The 19,800-nt window shown below is 46.8% G+C and overlaps 7 protein-coding genes across 7 annotated transcripts; 5 read left to right on the top strand and 2 right to left on the bottom strand.

Annotated features, from left to right (window-relative positions):
* Nucleotides 1-198: 198 nt before the first annotated feature.
* Nucleotides 199-1,251, bottom strand: N7508_002997 (uncharacterized protein; the record flags this gene model as incomplete). Its single annotated transcript, XM_058461063.1, has 5 exons — nucleotides 199-599; nucleotides 655-723; nucleotides 776-859; nucleotides 920-996; nucleotides 1,052-1,251. 5 exons carry the CDS (start codon nucleotides 1,249-1,251, stop codon nucleotides 199-201), a joined length of 831 nt encoding a protein of 276 aa, XP_058321640.1.
* Nucleotides 1,252-5,790: 4,539 nt separating this feature from the next.
* N7508_002996 (uncharacterized protein) lies at nucleotides 5,791-6,202 on the top strand (the record flags this gene model as incomplete). Its single annotated transcript, XM_058461062.1, has 2 exons — nucleotides 5,791-5,836; nucleotides 5,943-6,202. The coding sequence occupies 2 exons, from the start codon at nucleotides 5,791-5,793 to the stop codon at nucleotides 6,200-6,202; spliced, it is 306 nt and encodes a 101-aa protein (XP_058321639.1).
* Nucleotides 6,203-6,392: 190 nt separating this feature from the next.
* N7508_002995 (TMEM53 family protein) lies at nucleotides 6,393-7,310 on the top strand (the record flags this gene model as incomplete). Its single annotated transcript, XM_058461061.1, has 2 exons — nucleotides 6,393-6,431; nucleotides 6,465-7,310. 2 exons carry the CDS (start codon nucleotides 6,393-6,395, stop codon nucleotides 7,308-7,310), a joined length of 885 nt encoding a protein of 294 aa, XP_058321638.1.
* A 1,110-nt stretch (nucleotides 7,311-8,420) lies between these two features.
* On the top strand, nucleotides 8,421-10,351 carry N7508_002994 (alpha-keto acid decarboxylase family protein; the record flags this gene model as incomplete). Its single annotated transcript, XM_058461060.1, has 3 exons — nucleotides 8,421-8,435; nucleotides 8,499-8,634; nucleotides 8,697-10,351. 3 exons carry the CDS (start codon nucleotides 8,421-8,423, stop codon nucleotides 10,349-10,351), a joined length of 1,806 nt encoding a protein of 601 aa, XP_058321637.1.
* Nucleotides 10,352-10,639: 288 nt separating this feature from the next.
* On the bottom strand, nucleotides 10,640-12,551 carry N7508_002993 (FAD-binding oxidoreductase; the record flags this gene model as incomplete). The annotated part of the gene is made up of 5 exons (XM_058461059.1): nucleotides 10,640-10,715; nucleotides 10,765-10,838; nucleotides 10,885-11,969; nucleotides 12,025-12,217; nucleotides 12,528-12,551. 5 exons carry the CDS (start codon nucleotides 12,549-12,551, stop codon nucleotides 10,640-10,642), a joined length of 1,452 nt encoding a protein of 483 aa, XP_058321636.1.
* A 1,927-nt stretch (nucleotides 12,552-14,478) lies between these two features.
* N7508_002992 (uncharacterized protein) lies at nucleotides 14,479-14,852 on the top strand (the record flags this gene model as incomplete). The annotated part of the gene is made up of 3 exons (XM_058461058.1): nucleotides 14,479-14,613; nucleotides 14,686-14,750; nucleotides 14,807-14,852. The coding sequence occupies 3 exons, from the start codon at nucleotides 14,479-14,481 to the stop codon at nucleotides 14,850-14,852; spliced, it is 246 nt and encodes an 81-aa protein (XP_058321635.1).
* Nucleotides 14,853-17,886: 3,034 nt separating this feature from the next.
* N7508_002991 (2,4,5-trihydroxytoluene oxygenase) lies at nucleotides 17,887-18,966 on the top strand (the record flags this gene model as incomplete). Its single annotated transcript, XM_058461057.1, has 1 exon — nucleotides 17,887-18,966. One exon carries the CDS (start codon nucleotides 17,887-17,889, stop codon nucleotides 18,964-18,966), a length of 1,080 nt encoding a protein of 359 aa, XP_058321634.1.
* Nucleotides 18,967-19,800: the final 834 nt, after the last annotated feature.

The following is a 19,800-nucleotide window of genomic DNA, read 5'->3' as shown; positions in this document are numbered from 1 at the left end:
AAGGAGTTGGAGTTTGGAATGCACAAGTGCGTGGATTAATGATAGGCTCCTTTTTCGCTCGGCAAACATGGAGCATTGAATAGGTGAGACGGGGAAATCAAGTTATAGTTTGGATTCTTTCTACTAACTAGTAATTTGTTCTTCTGTTGTAGCTAGGAGCAGTTCCTAGATAGGCGCTTCATAGGGATAAGTTCATACCTAGGGCAAGACATACCCTCCGTCAATGATCACATCACTTCCAGTCATGTAAGTGGAAGCATCACTAGCCAGATACAAGTACAATCCCTTAATTTCTTTGACGTGACCCTGTCTTCCAAGCGATGACATACGGTACGCCTCGTGAACAGTCTCGGGGCTTGCACCCATCTTGGTATCGAAGAAGCCTGGTGAGACAATATTGACGCGCGCAAACTCGCGCCACTCACGGGCGAGGGATTTCCCAAAGTGGGTTACATATGCCTTGGTTGCGTTGTAGACGGGTTGATCGGTTGGTGCGTTGACGATGTGCCCACTCATGCTTGAAGTGATAATCAGATTGCCAAATCCCTGGCGTTTAAACACCTCGCCGGCATACTTTGCACAATAAACAATTCCATCAACTATGAGAAATTCAGTAAAGCTCTGTTTGGCAATGGGTTGTGAAGATAGTCTAACCATTCACAGACATCTGTTTACGGTATTCATCCAGGCTTTGCTCCAAAATAGGCTTTGAAATTGCCATACCTTTTCGAGTATCAGCTAACCTATTCATTCAAGGACTTCGGATTGAACTCACCAGCATTGGCGACGAAAACATCGAACTTGCCAAAGTCCTTCACAACTTTGGCAATAGTTTCCGAGACTTGAGTAGAGTCCGAAACTGCATATTGCGTTAAACCAACAACGATCTCTCGTGATTGAAGTCACTGGAATGACTCACCATCAACCTTATATGCAGAAGCCTTGATACGATGCTGTTTCTCTAATTCCTTAGCCTTCTCAATGGCAACGTCATTCCTGCGGTATTGTCAACAACTTCAAAACTGAGACCATCGGACCAGGCATAACCTACGAATTATACCACAAGGCAACATGGGCACCTGCTTCGGCCATAGCCTCCGAAATTGCATGACCAAGTCCATCAGCAGCGCCAGTGACGGCAACCACTTTGCCCTTCATTTGAAACTGTTCCATAACATTTGATGGCGTGTCCGGGAACGGCCGAGGGAAGCCTGGCCGGGCTACCGCGCAATCTTCCATGGTCATAGACATCTTGATATATTGGTATTGGTGTTATGAAAATATTCCGGGGGAAATTGCAACAATTGGGGCCTGATCATCTTTATAATGGCGCTAACTTGGAACAGACGTAATCTGTTTGACCCACTATCGGTGCAGTGTTGGCCGAGACGAGTTGTATGGAGCAGCGTCAGGGTCTTCTTATTTTTTAACCTTTATACTTCTCTTTCTTATATGAATTCTAGGGTTTGGTCGCAGGTCACTTGACTCAAAAGTTCAACAAATGCAATAGTAAGAAACTCCGGCATATAACCAGCTCAGACGTTGTACGGGAAACGTGGGTTCATATTTCGGGGGTATCTCAGGAAGAAATGTGTCGCATAATCTAACCTTTTCGTTCATTCTTCCTTTGTATCATGTGTCTGTGTCCAAATGGGATTCAAGAAAAATTACGCAGCTATTATGGTAAACTGACTCTTGTCGGTAATTTTTTGATCTTTTAGTGCGGGGAACTTCGTCGGCGCCCCGTGCCCCGAGATAAATGGTTAAAGCCTGACAGATCAGCGGCTAAAAGAGCGAAATTGGCGAAAAAGCCTGGCGAGGGCCATAGCAGCAACTTAGAATCGGAGAATAGTAGATTTAGCTGCAATTATTGAGATTCGTTTCAGATCACATTGCACCGAAGTCTGAGTGTCATCCATAAATTGCAGGGTTTCCATATATATCTGAGTAGTCCCCACCAACGGCACTCTTAAAATAAACTTTACTAAAGCTGATGTCTGTATAATACAGAATAGGATTTGATCATAGCACACAAATCCAAACACTCTCAAGAATTGCTCATTGTTGGGCTTCCCGCCATACTTCGGAATATCAAATACCCGAGGTAACCGTTATCGGACGACTGTAGACCGATGAATTTATTGATCGAACTTGTAGCATTCAGTCACTCACAAATAGTATTATCGCGAAGAATTACGTGTTCAGCTGTCGACCGTCATCATTCTGAATACTGCTTGGTATGCATGATCGCAGTGTGATCGCCGAAATCCTCCGCCATGCCTAAGTCTAAGCCTGCAGTGTCCGGGTCTCACCATCTTCGAGCGGTAATTACTCTGGCTAATTTGATTTATTCCCTTTTCCTAATGAATAATAGTGCACCGAGTTTCGGGTGAGCGTCACAGCAAAACTTCTCACATGCTCAGCTACTGACCGGGATGAACACAAACGCAAAAGCAAGGTGTTTCGACCCTTGACACCCTTACACTGTACCTCTATGTTGACCAAAGCAAGTGCTCCGGAATATCACCCTGTTCATACTGTACCCGAGCAAACAAATGCTGTATTTTTGGACCGCCACCGTCACGGACTCCGTTAACAAGAAAACACGTTCCCTGCTACTATAAGCAAGGCATCTCTGACAGGATTTAGGAACCTGGATGTTTTTGAACTTCGATGTGCGGGGCTGGTATCTTTGATACAGCGGCTAGACCCCGACGTCGATATTGAATCTCTGCTGGAGACGATACTTAGGAATCCCGATCAGGATTTCCAAGTATCTGTTGAAAGATCTCGGGGTTTGAATGCTGACCTGAAAATACTACTTCATCTGATCAAACTGAATGGAATGAGAGCTCTCTGGTGTCTCCATCCCAAGTATAAGATGTTCCACTAGATGGAATGGCAACGCTGCCAAGCAGAAGAACCGAGTCTGGATACCTCGGTAAGTCGTCATGGTGGATCGTGAGAAATAACACTGACTGGGAACCAGGAAATAGTTCAGGGTCTAACATCTTGAGAACCATCTCGGATCTTCTGCCGGTGAAGAGTCTCAGTTCACGAGCAATTCAACAGGGGCAATCGTCATCTGCAGACACATATCATACTGGTAGCCCGTCAATGCCTATTAACCTCGCTGACACGACCACAATTAATGGGCTACTTGATGCATATTTTATGTGGTACAATCCATCATATCCTATCATACACGAGAAAACGTTTAGAGAAGAATATAAAAATCGTCACCAAATCCAACTTCGGTCAAGCTGGCATTCGATATTCTTTCTTGTATTGGCAATTGGCCACTGAATTTCGACGGAGGACTCTGAGGCGGAACAGTCAAGATATTATACTGCTGCACGCTCACGCATGTCAATGCGTATGCTGGAGTCTGGAAATCTCCTTACCGTCCAAAGCTTTTTATTAATGGTATTTCTTGAGAATACTTAGGACTATGATATTGATTATCCTTGCTGATGTATGCATAGGGTAACTATCTTCAAAGAGGGATAGACCAAACACCGGGTACAACTTTATCGGTATCGCATATCGAATGGCACTTGGTCTTGGTCTTAATCGAGAACCACCTAGAGGAATGACGCCTTCCGAGCCCTTTTCCAACGAACGCCGACGAGCTATATGGTGGATCGCCTATTGCTTTGATAGCGGCTTCAGTTTCACAACCGGAAGGCCTATCATGGTATCTGGCTCGTTTATTGAGACTAAGCTTCCACGGAACATAGATGACTCGGTGGGTGTATCCGGCAGTGGATCCAATAATTCGATAATTCTAAGATCCACATATAGGCATGCACGTTGGATGGGGGCATACCTGATTCAATTGCGTACCCTACTTCATGCTCTGCGCTTATTGCACAAGCTCGGATGTCATCAATTGGAAATGTTCTTTTCAGCGAGATAATCTCCTCTTCGACCCAAACCCAAACTCTTTTGGATCTGAGGGTTTCGCGCTCCATCGACAATCAACTTAAAGCCTGGAAACTCTCACTTCCTTCTTATTTTAAAGCCCAAAGTGGCCCGGAATGGTTCCGTGGTCCACGTTCAATCGTCTTATGGAAAGAAGAGAACATTCGATTGCTGCTGTGGTGGGGTAGCAAGCGAATGTGCACATCTGCGTCTGATTATGAAGAAGCACAGAGCATGTGCAATTTCATAGCCGTGGAGACCATTCAAGATATCTCAAACTTTTGTCGTGACAACTCCGAGATACTACACACCGGTGTCAGTTGGTATGCTACCTACTACGTCTTTCAAGCGGCAGTCGTTCTAAGCATATACCACCTTCGTCCTACGGAATCTATGAATCGAGGCCTAGATGAGGTCAGTCAAGATCTTTACTTTTCCTCCATCACGAGATCTCGTGAATGTTTGGCCTCCTTGAGCCGCACCAATACAGCCGCAACAAGATGTCTGGAGGTTCTTGAAAAAAATAAGCGATCAACTTCATCATTCCTCATCTTTTGCCTCAGAATCACAGGCCAATCAACGAACCAAAATTGTACAGCAAGAAGTCATGTCCGGGGATATCGAGACCCCTTCCACAGCGCTAGCAGTTGACCCTACTCTTCAAATGCTTTTCGAGGATACATCGTGGGATAAAGACCTTTTTCAAGGCCTTGCTGGTTTTCCCAGCACTGGCGAGGGGGAAGCATTCAACTATATTCCATCTAGTACCGAATAGGAGTGGCTCATATCCTCAGACCCAGGTGGCCAAGGGTTGAATTACGCGCAGTTAGCAAGTGTAAACCTCGGAAGAGATGAAAAATGTGTACTGTATTGCATGTATGAAATAGATCATATATTCCATTACCGATACTGTATTGCTTAATAGACCTAGCTCATTGCTCCCAAATCTAGCCAATGGTACGCATCTCAACCGAAAGGCTCTGTAGAACTAATAGGACTCACCTCCCGCCTTAATTACTGTATTGGGAGTGTGGATCTCCGCTTGCCGGAATCTATGTGGTCACAGGGCGCCGATACACACGACATCATGAGTTTCATCGGCCAAGAGTGTGCCAGGATCAAGATCATCTAACTTTGCTTCCTCTCACACCACTCGGGCAAAAAAATCTCCTTTTGCAAATAACGCAGGACTTCAATAATAAATGATCTCCGTCCTAATACTGGGTGCAATGTTTGGCGCTTTTGTAAACGGCCCTATCGCCGACCTATTTTCTCGGCGCTGGTCAACCCTATATGCTAACATAATCTTTTTGTTTGGCTCAGCAAGCACGCCGGAGCTTTGAATATGCCGATGATATTTATTGGGCGCTTCATCACGGGTGCGGCAATCGGAATGTTGTCTAGGGTGATCCCGCTATATCTAAGTGAGATATCGCCTCCTGAAGTTACATTTTCAGATTGGCCTTGGTGGAGACTCGGTCAACCCCCTCGCGACCGGTGTTGTTGGTATCATCTTCTTTTTTTGTATCATTCCTTCATTCCTACGGTTTAATGGATCGATAGGTCGGCCTCCTTATCAAGCAATTGAAAGTATGTTTCCAATACTGATGGTCTTTGCTTTAAGATGGGGACGGCGCAACATCCTTCTTCTGGGCGCAACCTGGATGGCTATATCTCAGCTCATTGTTGGCACGATATACGCCGTTTATCGGTGCCGTTGGGAAACAAACTTCAGTGCTAGACGGGCAGCAGCTGATTTCATTTGGGTTTATATCGCCAACTTCTCATACAGCATCGGTAGGTCACTTCCGGGACCAGTTTTGAAGTACCGGGCTCATGCATATAATAGGCTGTATCAACTGAATTATGCCCTCGGATATCTTCCTGCCTGGTGTTCGTTCCAAGGACGTTAGTATCGCTATTGCGACCAATTAGTTGACCAACGTAAGTTTCGAAAGCATCTACGCCGTGGCATATTGAGGACCTTTCTCAGTTCTCGTCGCTCTGATCACACCAAGGATACTGGAGTCCATCACATTTGGCACATCTCTTCTTGGCATTCTGCGTGATCCTCATCGTGCGGGTGACGTTCTTCGTCCCCGAAACTAAGGGCGTGCCGATCGAGGAAATGGACAAGAGGTTTGGCCGAAACCAGGGCCAGGCGTATTTGAAGCGGATTATGGAAATTCGAAGCAGACTTGATATTCCATCTGCAGAAGAAAGGGACTTGGCCAAGGCCAAGCGGACTATGCCACCGTGGAAGAACAGGAGTGAATAGCCGAGGCGCAAGTCGCTGAGTGACAAAGATACATAAATAGACACTAGGTACTCAAGTATTTGACTAAAAAAAGGTAGCGAAACTTGTCAGCAAAATATCTCTTTAGACTCCCTCACGCGCTGACACCGCCCCCACGCTCTTTAGCGTCAGATCAAGACAACTCCACCGCATGCCAGGTCGATAGTCCACCATGGCCTCAAGCAAGTCAGAATGCGAGTCTTTGCAGCTTGTGAGTGAGAATATCTATCTATGTGAGCCACAGGGAAGTGCAGATGGCCAGCACGAAGGTGACAGGGCGTCAGCGCCATCAATAGTTATCCTCTGCACTTGGAATGGCGGCGCAACCCCACGACGAATCAACAAATACATCACACAATATCACCAAATATATCCTGGAACAAATATCCTTGTTATAACAACAACTGTTCCCAATACAGCGTTTTGGCCTCTGCGCGTGGTCCGTTCCCGCCTGCAGCCAACCTGTCAGGTCATCCAACGAATACTAGCAAAGTCGACCAATCCCAGCACATTGCTTCATTTCTTCTCCCATGGTGGGGGCAGCATGGCTGCTCAACTGTCATTGGCCATGCAAGAGGGTGCTGACCAAGGTGCACTATTCCTCTCCAGTCTACGCGGTGTAATCTTCGACTGTTGTCCCGGAGCCGACAGCTTCGAGCAGACATATGGAGCTGCAAAACTATCAATGGGAGCGGATGTCCTATCTCAGATTTTTACAAAAACACTGCTCTATCCATCGATCGCTGTGGTAAACAAACTCCAGAGCTCGGGTGTGCTACGCTCTGTGCGAGACTTACGCGGCGTACTGAATGATCCATCTATTTTTGGGGCCCAAATAAGGAGGCTGTACATTTACACGAAAGAAGATACCATGGTTGGATGGACTGAGGTACAAAAACATGTCGAGGAGGCCCGATGTCGCGGCTACCATGTTGATCAAGTTCTTTTTGAGCATGGCATGCATTGCAGTTTGATGATGGAAGATTCCGCACGGTACTGGTCGGCTGTACAGAAATTCTGGATTGGGGATGACACTGCAGATCCTGGTATATCAAGTCCAGAGGAACTGAAAATTCGCAGTCGCCTGTGAGAGTTTGGTGTGTGTCATCTCTTTCCCGATGGCGACAAGATCGTCACTTTGATTGTGATACTGTCTGCTTCTATCGGACTGCATGTATGCCTTTAGCCGACACTGCCCGGTGAAGGGGTGGATGCCTCAGATGTACTTGGAACCTCGACGCTATCTGTCCTGGCCGACCTTTGCCTTGAAACAATACTCACTAATTCATGTTTTGCTGGTTTGCATTGAGGTGCATATTCTCAATTTTAACAGATATGTGGCGTTCAACCACTAACGTACGTTCTATCTTAGAATCTCCAACAGATACGCCCAATGGAACCCCGTGCGCAATGTCTTCTTTAGCATAGTAGCAACTACCGGTAATCCCAATTGCAGTAAATGCAACTTGTGGGGGAAAGCCGCAATTATACAACAGGGCTCATAAATAGCCACGCAGACCATTAGAATATTGTTAGTTGTCGTCGTGTTTGCTGCGGTCCGTGGCGTGACCCTTCTTGCCACGTAGTATTTCTGAGATACCACAATCTAACAATATGTGGCTAAAGTATCCAGCATATCAGGATCCAAAAACCATGGCTCTGTCATACCGCACTTTGCTTTGGTATTAAACGTGATAGTCACCGAGTTCCCGTGTGGCGTAAATTCTCATCGACAGCCTAGCAATTCATGTAAGCGCGATCCCCGATTCGGTATTTCTTCTTGGTCAATGACAGGAAACCAATAAAAGGATGTCTGCATCGAGATGGTGGCGCCTTGAGCCTCTAAACAGATTTTTGAGGGGGTGTGGTGGGTGATACAGCGTCGCAGATCTTGCGCATAACTCCCTTTCGCGTAATTTTTGATCGATACGTTGTACATGCTTGCATTAACTATACCCTAAGCGATAATGATCGCCATGAATTATTTGAATGAGTGTGTGCGATTGGCTGTGAGGCGGAAGTACATCTCCACCTAACGGTGCAATGAAGAATCAAAAGAATGAAGTATAGTTGACAGGAACAATATAAAAAACCCGGTGGTGAGTTCCAAAAGCAAGGAAGACATCAATAATCTCATAACTGGGATATACTGCAGGTTCAATGTCCATCGGTCTTCTGACAAAATTCCACTTGATTCATCATGCATCTTGCCGAGGTATATACGTACCAACCCTATTTACTAATGCGTTCTGCTAACAGATATACTCTCATGCCATAGTATCTCTTCAAACGGATTCACCAACTTGGCATCAAATCGATTTTTGGAGTCCCCGGTGATTTCAATCTGACCTGCCTCGATTACGTTGATAGCTGTGGGCTTAATTGGGTTGGCAACGTCAATGAACTCAATGCTGGTAAGTAGATAGATATTATTTCAATTCCATGGGCTTTGATTCCAATGAGCCCGTTCAACTAGGATATGCAGCCGATGGCTACGCACGAATAAGAGGAATATCGGCGATCGCAACCACCCTGGGCGTAGGGGAGCTTTCCGCCATTAATGCCATAGCGGGCTCAAGCGCTGATCTTGTCCCTGTCATTCATATTGTGGGGTATCCTTCGACAAAAGCCATGGATAAGGGGGCCTTGGTACATCATACCATGGCAGATGGAGATTTCGAGCGGTTCGCAAGGATGAGCGAGCAGATCTCAAGTGCAGTGGTAATACTGAAAGACAATTTAACTGCGTGGAAGCTGATCGACGACACAATCATCGAGTGCTACCGCTCCAGCAAGCCTGTCTATATTGGGTTCCCCATGGATCTCGTTCAGGCAGAAGTAGATCCATCTCCGCTTGGGCATCTCCTGGTTCTCGAAGAACCTGTATCCAACCCCATCGCAATGGAGGAAAATGTCGTGAATATTATCCTCGACCGGATCTCGAAATCCCAGAATCCAATTATCATTGTTGATGGTTTGGCTGGGAAACCACAAGTCCTGAAGTCAACCAGGTCGTTCGTTGAGAACTCGGGCCTGCCTTGTTTTATTATGCCCATGGCCAAGGGTATCGTGGATGAGACTTTGGTCAACTTCCGCGGTGTATACGCAGAGAAAGTCTCGGAGCCTGGCGTCTTTGAGCAAGTCCAGCTCAGTGATCTGATTCTAGTGATTGGACCACGTCCAACGGATATCAACACAGCAGGCTTCAAGACAGACATGCCTCATATCGAAACGATCAAGTTTGGCCATGATAGGGTTGAGATGCGAGGCCGACAGGTTGCCAGTCTTAAAACGAGCGGTGTTCTCAGCAAGCTCAGCGATGCCTTTGATGGCCGCATGTCACGGTCTAACTCGTCGGTATCAGCTCCACGCAAGCTCAGCGACTCATTCGAGGGTGGCAATCCAGTCTTTCCTGCTCCCACGCCGCCTAAGGGGACCATTGATGGAGATTCAGTCCTCAACGCCCAGGAGACTATCTTTGACAAGTCGCCTCCACTGACCCAGGAATGGGTCTGGCAACGGATCAGCACCTGGCTACAGGAGGATGACATTATAGCCGCAGATATTGGAACTTCGCTCTTTGGCACTGTTTGGACTCGGTATCCACGGGGAGCAGTCTTGCTGTCACAATTTCTCTGGTGCTCCATTGGATATGCGGTTGGTGCTGCAGTAGGAGCTGCCGTGGCCGCACGTGAAGATGAACAGAAGTCCGACGCACTTCGCCGTCGCACCATTCTCTTCACGGGAGATGGTAGCCTCCAAATGACCGCGCAAGAGGTCAGCACTATGGTCCGCCGGAACCTGCCGATTATCATATTTGTCGTCAATAATGAAGGCTACACAGTCGAACGTGAGATTCACGGTTCGGATCGGGAGTATAACGATATCCAACCTTGGAACTACAAGCTACTTCCTGCTGTCTGCCAAGCTGCACCTGAAAGTGTGCGTACCTATGATGTTTGGACACAAGCCGACTTGGATATGCTTCTTGCCGATCGTCAGTTCGGACCCGCTGGGCACTTTAATGAGAAGAATCCGGCCCCGTTGCGACTTGTTGAGTTGCATATGCCAAAAGATGATGCGCCAGAGTCTCTACGTGAAACTATTAGTGCACTCAAGAGGCAGAAGTGATTAGGCATTTTTTTGTTCTAGTTATTGATAGCAGGTAATGAGCGTCTGCCTTATGTTTATCGTCGGCTTCGAGTATTAGACTGGTTATAGAATCAGTGCGCTCATCATTATATAAAAAGATATCCTATTCACCAACGTTCGCAATGCTCTCTGTTCTGCTATAGGCTCTTTTTTGACATCGTTTTTCGACAGCTTTTGAATGCTTCTGTTTCTATGCAATACGGAATCCCATTTATATACTTGGGGTCTAAATCTGATCTTAATCCTTTCCTGATATAACAATGTTGGCTATTCCAATCGATTGGCTGCAATGGCCTTGGAGCCATCCGGGAGAGCAAACACTTTCCCGGGGTTCAAGATCCACCTGCGAGAAGTTATTATGCGCTCATATGAATAAAAAATAACCGACTTACTTAGGATCCAATGCTTGTTTCAATCGCTTCATTACCTCGATTGTGTCGCCTCCCAGCTCATCAACAAGGTAAGCCTGGATGCGTTAGTCTTCACTTTGTACTAGATGAGGGTGAGCTCACCATTTTCCCCATTCCAATGGCATGTTCGCCGGAAACCGTTCCATCCATCTCCAGTGCCCGCTCTACCATCTTGCACGACGCATCCTGTATCGCAGCTTTCTGTGCTGCATTCTTGGGATCATACATCATCGCCTCGTGGAAGTTTCCATCACCAACATGCCCGACAATGCTTGCGAAGACCCCTAAGCTCTCTGCATCTTTCTTGGAGAGCTCGATAATTTCCGCTAGGCGAGATATGGGAACAGCCACATCGGTTGACCAGAGCGCATGCCCGTCCGGCTTGATCGATGTCATGGTCCAGAGCGCTTCTTTTCTTGCTGCCCATAGCTCCGTTTCTTCCTTCTTGCTTCTGGCGAAGTATGATTTCCCTGGGTTGCAAGGTTTAATAAGGCTCTCAAGCTGAATTATATCTGCTTGAACACCCTCTTGGGTAGGGCCGGAGAACTTAAGGAAGAGTGTCGGAGACTCGTCTAGATTTTTCATTCGCACTGACTCGCTGCCATGCCGGTTGACAACTTGCATCTGAATGTCATCCATCAGCTCCAGTGCGGCCAACTGCAAACCAGAGCGGATGAGTTTGGTCGCAGCGAACGCGGCATCCTTGATAGTGGGGAAAGAAATGACGGCGACACCAGTCTCCTTCGGCACCACGGCTAACTTCAGTGTGATCTCAGTGATTATTCCGAGGGTACCCTCTGCGCCGACAAAAAGTGAGGTTAAGTTGTACCCGGCAGACGTCTTTCGAGGCCGTCTCCTTGTCTTAATGACTTTGCCATCGGCAAGAACGACGGTCACGTTTAAAACCCAGTCTTTCATGGTACCGTAACGGAAGGCATTTGTGCCACTACAGTTAGTGGAAACCATGCCGCCAATTGTCGCAGTCGGGGAGGGATCCAGCGGGAGAAACAAGCCCTCAGCTTCTAGTCTTCTGTTCAAGTCAACCCAGTTGACTCCTGGCTGAACAACAACATCCATGTCGTCGGGGTGAGTGGCGATGACGTTGTTCATATATGTGAAGTCGACAACGATTCCACTGTGTGGTGATGCGAAACTGCCCTCGATGGATGATCCAGCCCCGAAAGCCACTTCAATATGTCAGACTATGCCCTCGGGTACAGGACGCTTCATATGCATACTTACCAATTGGCACACCATACTTGCTACATATAGTTGCAATCTTGGATACGTCTTCAGTGGACCTAGGATAGACGATAGCCACCGCTCGCCCCGCCGAGTTTGTGGAAGCCCAGTCTGAGAAGCCGTGTGTCTCGATGTCTTCGTTGTCATAACTCACTGAGTCTTCTCCTAAAATGCGCGTGATTTCATTCGCTGCCTGGAAATATTCACAGTCAGCAAAGGGTCCAAGATGACATTCGACGGCGCGTTGGACTTGCTGATATCATAACCGCCTTCTGGGGATACTGGACTGGTGTTAAACTCTCTGAAAATGGCGAGGAAGACAATTGTGTCGCTAAGCCATATCCAGCCAACAATGAAAGAACTGCCGTGAGACCCAGGAGGGGCATAACCGAGCCTGTCGGCTTAGCTGACTGGCTCGAGTAGGGTCTGGACAGTGTTTTAAGCTGCTTCTGTTGCGGTGCATTTCGAATAGAACATTGTCGCCACAGTGCCTGTATGCGCACAGCTTTGGACATTGTGCTCGGCATTGTAATCTTTGACTGAATTGCGCTCACCCTGGATCACGAACTAAGATAGATGGTGACTGCCCTGCAAGCAGCCATAAAAATACCACCACGAATCATGAAGTGCAAAGCGAGGACTGCGGTACAGCTCAGTTCAGATGTCAATCTTCTTCCGCCTTCTGTGACTGATAGGGGATAGAACTGCGAGCATTAACAAGGTGGTTGGTTCATCGGCAGATCCGTTCCCGTGCCGACGAATAAGTGGGGCCATCTCGAAACTTTTGACCAATTATGATCGAAGAAAGATCTGCTATATAGTAGCAGTTCGCTGGCATCGCTCTTGGTATTACAACCAATAGGGACGCAAGCTTCACAAGGCACAAGGCACGAAGCAGTCGAATAAATCATAGAAGTGAATGGATCTTTCTGAATAGGGAGATAAACGTGATCCCACGGAGAGGGGGAAGAACTCGAATGACTTCTCAGCTCTATGCAACTAGTATCACATGTTTGAGATGAATCCGACTAGCTGCGTCTTAAATTGTGTTTTGAACAAGCAAAGATATGATGCCATATCAAACCTCCTCCCCTTTGCTTCGCTCCACTTCCCCCGTCATCCATATGAAGAGTCTACATTTCGTTTAGCCACAACGCTTGGTTTCTTTTCTGCTGATATTTGACTTACCATTAGTACCCCAGTATGTTTGCCCCGACTCCTTGGCACCAACATTACTGTCAACATATAGCCACCACCCACTACTAATACTGTTCCAGAGACTTAGCAAATTACCGAAAACACTGTCCATATACTGCCAGACGGTCTACTTCCAGATAATTTTCCTCTGGCATACGCAGATGGGACATTTCATCAACCAGTCAAGCTAACATATCTTAGGCATGTCCGTGCGGTTTGGAGGGTGGCTCATCTTGATTTTCATCAAAATTGTAATGAAATGACCTAATTGAAGCTTTCACTTGGTTTGAAGAATAACGATCAGATCTGCTAATGATACTTGTTATGGTGAGAATAGCTGGTTTTATTCAAATCTGTATGAGTATCTGATTTGTCTCTGTAGACAGTCTTTTTGGAATTCTAGTTACACAGAGGTGGTATAGAGAAGAGAAAGGAATGTCTGTATTGCGATGTCGCCAATGGGAAGACTTATTTATCATAGTATCCAATACACCGGGATTTTGTGCAGTCAGCATTTCCCCTACTACGATATATTGTTTAGCCCTACTGTAGACTCTCCTTTTTCACCTCTTTTTTCTTCGTTTTCAAGTATCATGTTGGAAATACCGTAGTATGAAACAATGTGCTAATAATAAGTGGGGATGTGAAAAATCTCATGATTTATGATTGCGCCCTCTAAGTACCCACGGTAATTCCCCAGAATAGTATCTAGATCGAGAATGACGTCGAAAAAGCAATAGGGCTGAGAGGAACGACGTGCCAAGTTTGTTCAAAGCTTGATCAAAGCTTGGCGGTCCACTTCGTAACATTTCCTAACCCTCCCGAGTGGAACTGCCGATAAATCCGCTAACAGTTGGCGCCTGAACATACTGACGGGCAATTCAACTGAGCCACCGATGTCATGTTTCATGGGAGAAAGTTCCTGGTCCTCTGATTCAAGGGTCTCGAGCTAAATTAAAAAGAGCTGAAGCCACATGAGCGAGTTAGGCCTCACTTTTGTGGCGCCCCACAACAGAATACGGCTGCCTGGGGTAAATCGAATGGTCTATCGGTTCCTGAGACCCATCCGGTATCCGCGGGTAGTGGTCAACTGGTAGGGAATCTGAAATTAGAAAATAAGAAGGAAATTAGCTGAGGCTGACCCGTTTTGCTGACCTTTATCTGTGCCGTCCCCCTCTTTCTCAGCTCTGCAGTCTTCTACAACTTTGGGCTTCCCCTATTTTACCACTTTTAAACCCTTTTTACTACTCATTCACAATGTTCGGCTGGTTCAAGTCTTCCAATGAGTCTAAGCCCACCCAGGAGGCTACCTGGGATGCGGCCACTATGACCATGCGCCAGCCATCCAACACCGAGGAGATGTCCGCCAACCAGGTTGTCTCTCAGCAGCCTGTATTTCTTCCCTTCTCATTGAGAACTTCGCGAGAAAAAAAAACCGGAACTAATCGGACAACCTCATTGTAGAACCCCGAAGCCATGAAGATGGAGCTGCGTGGCGGTGGTGAGGGCGGTGATATTTGTTGTGGAGTGTGAGTCGCACATATTTTCCCAGTGCACAAAAACAAATACTGACGATTCTGTTTAGCTGCGCCGGTCTCGCCTGCTTCGAATGCTGCGAGTGCTGCTGCTAAGCGCGTCGATTTCGTACGGAACCCCTATCTAGTTGGAATGAGTGAGCGGCGTTGGAATGGGTCGGTACACCTTTAAATACGCGAACTTGATTGAATACCATTTTATGTTTTCCAATGACTTTGAACTTCATTGAGGCTCTCATAATCCCCCGTTGCGTGCGAATCGTACTTGATTTCGCGGTAGAGTGTCTGGATGGCACCTAGAAGGTGTTTGTTTTTTTAGGATGGAGGAATATCTTCTCTCCTTGGACATCCTGAGGGATTGAACAAGGCAACCGTGATATGGTAGCGATAGGTAATCTGCACATGCCCAATTATATTCTCGAGAAGTAGCCCCGGGGCACAGGGCTGTTACTCCCTAACAAGCCCACTTGGAAGACATAAATGTGTCCTACTAAATAGTGTTCATCAAATACTCTTTACTTCCGAGGCCAATGTGCCGGGTTGGGAGGAGTTGTTTGATCTTGACTTGGAGGCATGAGAAAGCAGTCGGAGATGCTAAGCGCAACATCGATAGGCCGCTGACAAAAGGTGTCAAACGTACTTAAATCAGCAAGATGGCAAGCAGGAACAGAACTGCCTTTTACCCAGCAGGCCTTCATACCGAAAATCAGATAAGATCCCTGAATAGCTTCAAAGCATCCACTGCAGGAGATTATAATGGACATTCAAGAAGTAATGATGCAGTGTTGGAGCTTGGGCAGACTAGTATTGGTGGGCGATTCGTGCCACAAGCTGACTACACACCAGGGCCTTGGATTCAACAATAAAATCCAGGATGTGATGGTTCTTTGAAACGGCATCCAAAAGTTCACCCAGAACTCCGATTTCGGAACTCCTGTCACCTCTGCTCTCGCGCACTTGTTCGAAGCTACGCGGTGGTCCAACAAAGCCCTCCCTCGTTGTTGATATAGTGAGCTCGAGAATCGAAGCACGCATGCACATTTGCCTAATACGTGCTAATGGGCCCTTTCTCGGTGTTTAGCATTTCGATTTGCCGAGAGTATGTTCTTCCGGTACGCAGTCTCACCGGAACTAAGCAAAGGACAGATCATGGTTTATGTTCCAAAGACTGAGCCCTTGAAGGGCAAGGCTCCTTGGATTTATCCCATGAATGCCTATTATAAAAGATTAACAAGTCTCTCCGGACCCGTACGGCGTAGTCGGTGTTTCTTCGATTTAAAAACAGCAAATTTGTTGTTCAATTATGGGCTCCATGCAGCGTGACGTCGGATTTCTCTCTGTAAATTTAGCTTGCATCTCTAATATACCATATGATAATATTCCATGTAGTATTTTGAAGCAGATATTCCTCTTTCGGTGGATACGAATCGGTCTGTAAAAGAACCGGAGAAATTCATCTTAGATGCACCGGAGTGGCTTGGACCCACATCCTGAGTTAAAACAAAAACCTGTTGGCTCTATAACGGCTTCGTGTATTCATTCATTTTTTTGACGTTGCAGATGTTTTGTTGAAACACTTTGTCAAAATTCTTGATAACATGCGAGTCCTAGTACTCGGTGCCACTGGCAATCTGGGATCTCGCCTTTTACCCACTTTGATACAGAGAGACCATACCGTGTTTGCATTTGTTCGTGACCCATCGAAACTTCACTCTGGTATTTAAGCCCAGCTCTCCGGTGTGGAACAAGGCGATGCAAAAGATGCTGCTACTATCAAAGCTGCTGCTACGAAGAACCGTTGCGATTGTATTGTGAACACTGCCGGGCTAGCTGCAATGGCACCTTGGGGGGAAAGTGATTTGCCAGCCATTATCGATGCAGTCATTTGTGCTGCCCGAGATATAGGCCAGGAGCGCGGGACTCCGCTAAGAGTGTGGTTTCTTGCAGGGCTGGGTCTTTTGGATGTTCCCAATACGAAGTATAAGATCGTGGACTAGTATGTGGTATTCAGACATTATTCTATGTTCAATCTTTTTGAAAGCCACAATCGACCCGCTGACACAAGGCTAAACAACAGTCTACGGATTTTCCCTGAGCATCGCCAGACATGGGCCAAGCTTCAAAAGGTGCCTAGCTCGAGCATTTCGTGGTCTATCCTCTGTCCGGGGGTTATGTCACCATTGCGCTCGCTCTCGTATCCTTCTGCTGTTGAGGCCTCTGGTCAGAATCTCATAGCAACTGCCGATGTTCCCCCAGATTGGTCGCCGAAATTTCTATACAGTCCCATATTCAGAGAATACCTGAATGTCTTAAGCCAAGTGCCGGATTATGGAACGGCCCTTGAGGACAATGCAGATTTGATTGCAACCGATTTACAAAAGGGGGAAGGCAGTGAATGGATTGGGAAGAGAGTGGGTGTCAAGGCAAGATAAAGTCGCTTCAGGATTTGGTGTTGCCTTCACAATATTTCCAATATTTACAAATCCTCTGTGCAAGTTGTATTAGCTTAGAAGAACAGAAGGGCAGAGATTCGGTATGTTTCCGGCTCGGACCCGTATAGGCGAATGAAGCCTCTATTCGTCTGCGGAACTGTGGCGTCCTCGGTCTTCGGTGGAATGAGTAAGGATACTCCGCCAGGATATCACTTGAGAATTCCAGTATACAACCTCGTGTTTCAACACAAAGCATAATTGGGGAGATATTAAATTATCATAGGGGTGTATAGCGTAACTCAGAGTCTGCTTTAATTTTGCCGGAACCCTGATCACAACCTCCGAGCGAGACGCTCCTCAGCCGTGGGACTCCGGGACATAAGAATGAGTTCATTCTTAATTGTCTCCACGCTTCCGGTTGGTTGAAGATCCTCCGCTGGGAGATTTCATAGATTTTCCGGGAGTAGCGTGTGAAGGGTTGGCTCATACTTTCTTGTTAGCTTCATAAGCCTCACGTCTATAACCAGATACATGTAAATCCTGAAGTCTATAAAGCTCGGGACACAGTACATTTTCTGGACTCTTGATCTACATTCTAATATCAATCCACTTGGTATTATCCGTCCTAATAATCTACGCCTCGAAACTATCCCAACCCACCGGTAAAAATCAAGCAACAAGGAAACGAAAACCGAAAGATGTCTCTTTTGATGCTTGATGTCATTGCGCTTCTTCCGAAGAAGTGGCAGGACTGGATACTACCACCATCGAGCATTCCAACCGTCCAAAACAATCCATGCAAGGTTCAACTGAGCCGCATCTCGCATGTCTACTTCGAGCACTATGACTTGGAAGCGTTCGAACGGTTTGCCAAAGATTTCGGTTTTGTGGAGGCAGAGCGCAAAGAGAAGACGGTCTATTTCCGCGGATATGGTAGGGATCCGTACATCTACGTGGCTTCCCAAAGTTCTACTCGGGGATCACGCTTCATGGGCGCGGCCTTCGTCGCAAAAGATGAAGAAAACTTCAACAAAGCCGCCAAAATACCGGGCGCTACTTGCAAAACATTAGATGATGCCCCCGGTGGCGGGGCGATGATCACATTTGCGCGCTCCAACGGAACACATTTCCATATTGTACACGGCCAGACTGAGCGTGAACTGAAAGAGAATGATATGCCTACGGCAACACACGACTCTCAGGGTCCATTCAACACACCTTTTGAAAAGCCTCGAAAAGGACAATTCCAGAGATACCACGATGGACCCGCCCTGGTGCACAAGCTTGGGCATTACGGATACGTTTGCAAAGAGTTCGAAACGGAGTTGGAATTCTACACTAGCAACTTCAATTTCGTTCATTCCGACATCCTCAATCTTCCTCAGTTCCCTCAGGTGGATGTCATGACATTTATGCACCTTGACTTAGGCGAGAAGTATTCGGATCATCATTCGTTTTTCCTGCAGCGTGCTTCGCCGATGGTTCGCGAGACATATGTCCACCACACTTCGTTTGAGGTGGCTGATTTTGATACACAATTGATGGGGCATCATTATCTTGCTAAGAAGGGGTGGAAATGTGTTTGGGGTGTGGGGAGGCATATCCTAGGAAGCCAGATCTTCGATTACTGGTATGATAGTTCCAAGTTTAAAATCGAACATTACGCCGATGGGGATGTGGTGAATCAGAATAATTTGACACGCAGAGAACCGGTTGGGCCTTTGTCTGTGTGGGGTCCTGACTTGCCTAGGGATTTTGGAGACAATAAAGCTAGCTAACTGGCTCTCTTGTCTATATGGTTACTGTAGTTAGTTGATCGGGGTGGAGCGCTAGATAGATTGAACAGGAAATATATGTGGAACTATTATAGATTCCTGTATTATTACTAGAAGTGAAGCTAGAAGTGAAAGGCAAAGAGTGATGCTTAAGTTGGTTCCTCCGAATGACTAATCAGCTTCGGTGCAACTTCTTCCCACGGGGTTTCCTATTCTTCGAAGATTCTCCGCGAATATGGCTAGTCCCGATAGCCCTATGGCGTCAAGGGTTTGCGATGGGTGCATTCGGTAAGTGATTGGTCCCTCTCTGGCTGACTACCTCAGCTAACATCTACAGCAAAAAGGTGAAATGTACGGTTTCCCATCATAACTCAAGACTACCCGCTAAATTCGAATAGGTAACCAGGCACGACCAACTTGCTCTCGCTGCTTTGATCGCGGAGAAGCGTGTAGTTACACGGCAGTTAGGCGCAAACCCGGTCCCCCGACTGGCTACTCCTACACATCCAATCCATCAAGGTCTAGCAGGTCCCGTTATATAGCGCACAGGCGTCCTCACGACTCACCAGGGAGTCATGAGGGCCCGGAAAATGCACCCACTCTCGGGGGATTCAGCTATTTCCCCCACTGTAGCTACTCTCCAAGCGCCACGCAATGTCCGACGACTTGCCAGCCACTTCGATTTTTCCTCTCAGCAGGTGGATCGCCTGTATGAACTATGCTTTCTCTTCTAGCATTCATAACAGAGCTAATTGACTGGTTTAGTCTTGAAAATTTCTTCGATGTTGTACGAGATGCAAATCCGATCTTCTCCAAAGAAACATTTCTCCTTCGCTA

This window comes from Penicillium antarcticum (genome assembly GCF_028974205.1).
Source record: "Penicillium antarcticum strain IBT 31339 chromosome Unknown utg000003l_segment0_segment0, whole genome shotgun sequence".
Lineage (NCBI taxonomy): Eukaryota > Fungi > Ascomycota > Eurotiomycetes > Eurotiales > Aspergillaceae > Penicillium > Penicillium antarcticum.
This window is presented reverse-complemented; position numbering and strand designations above follow the sequence as displayed.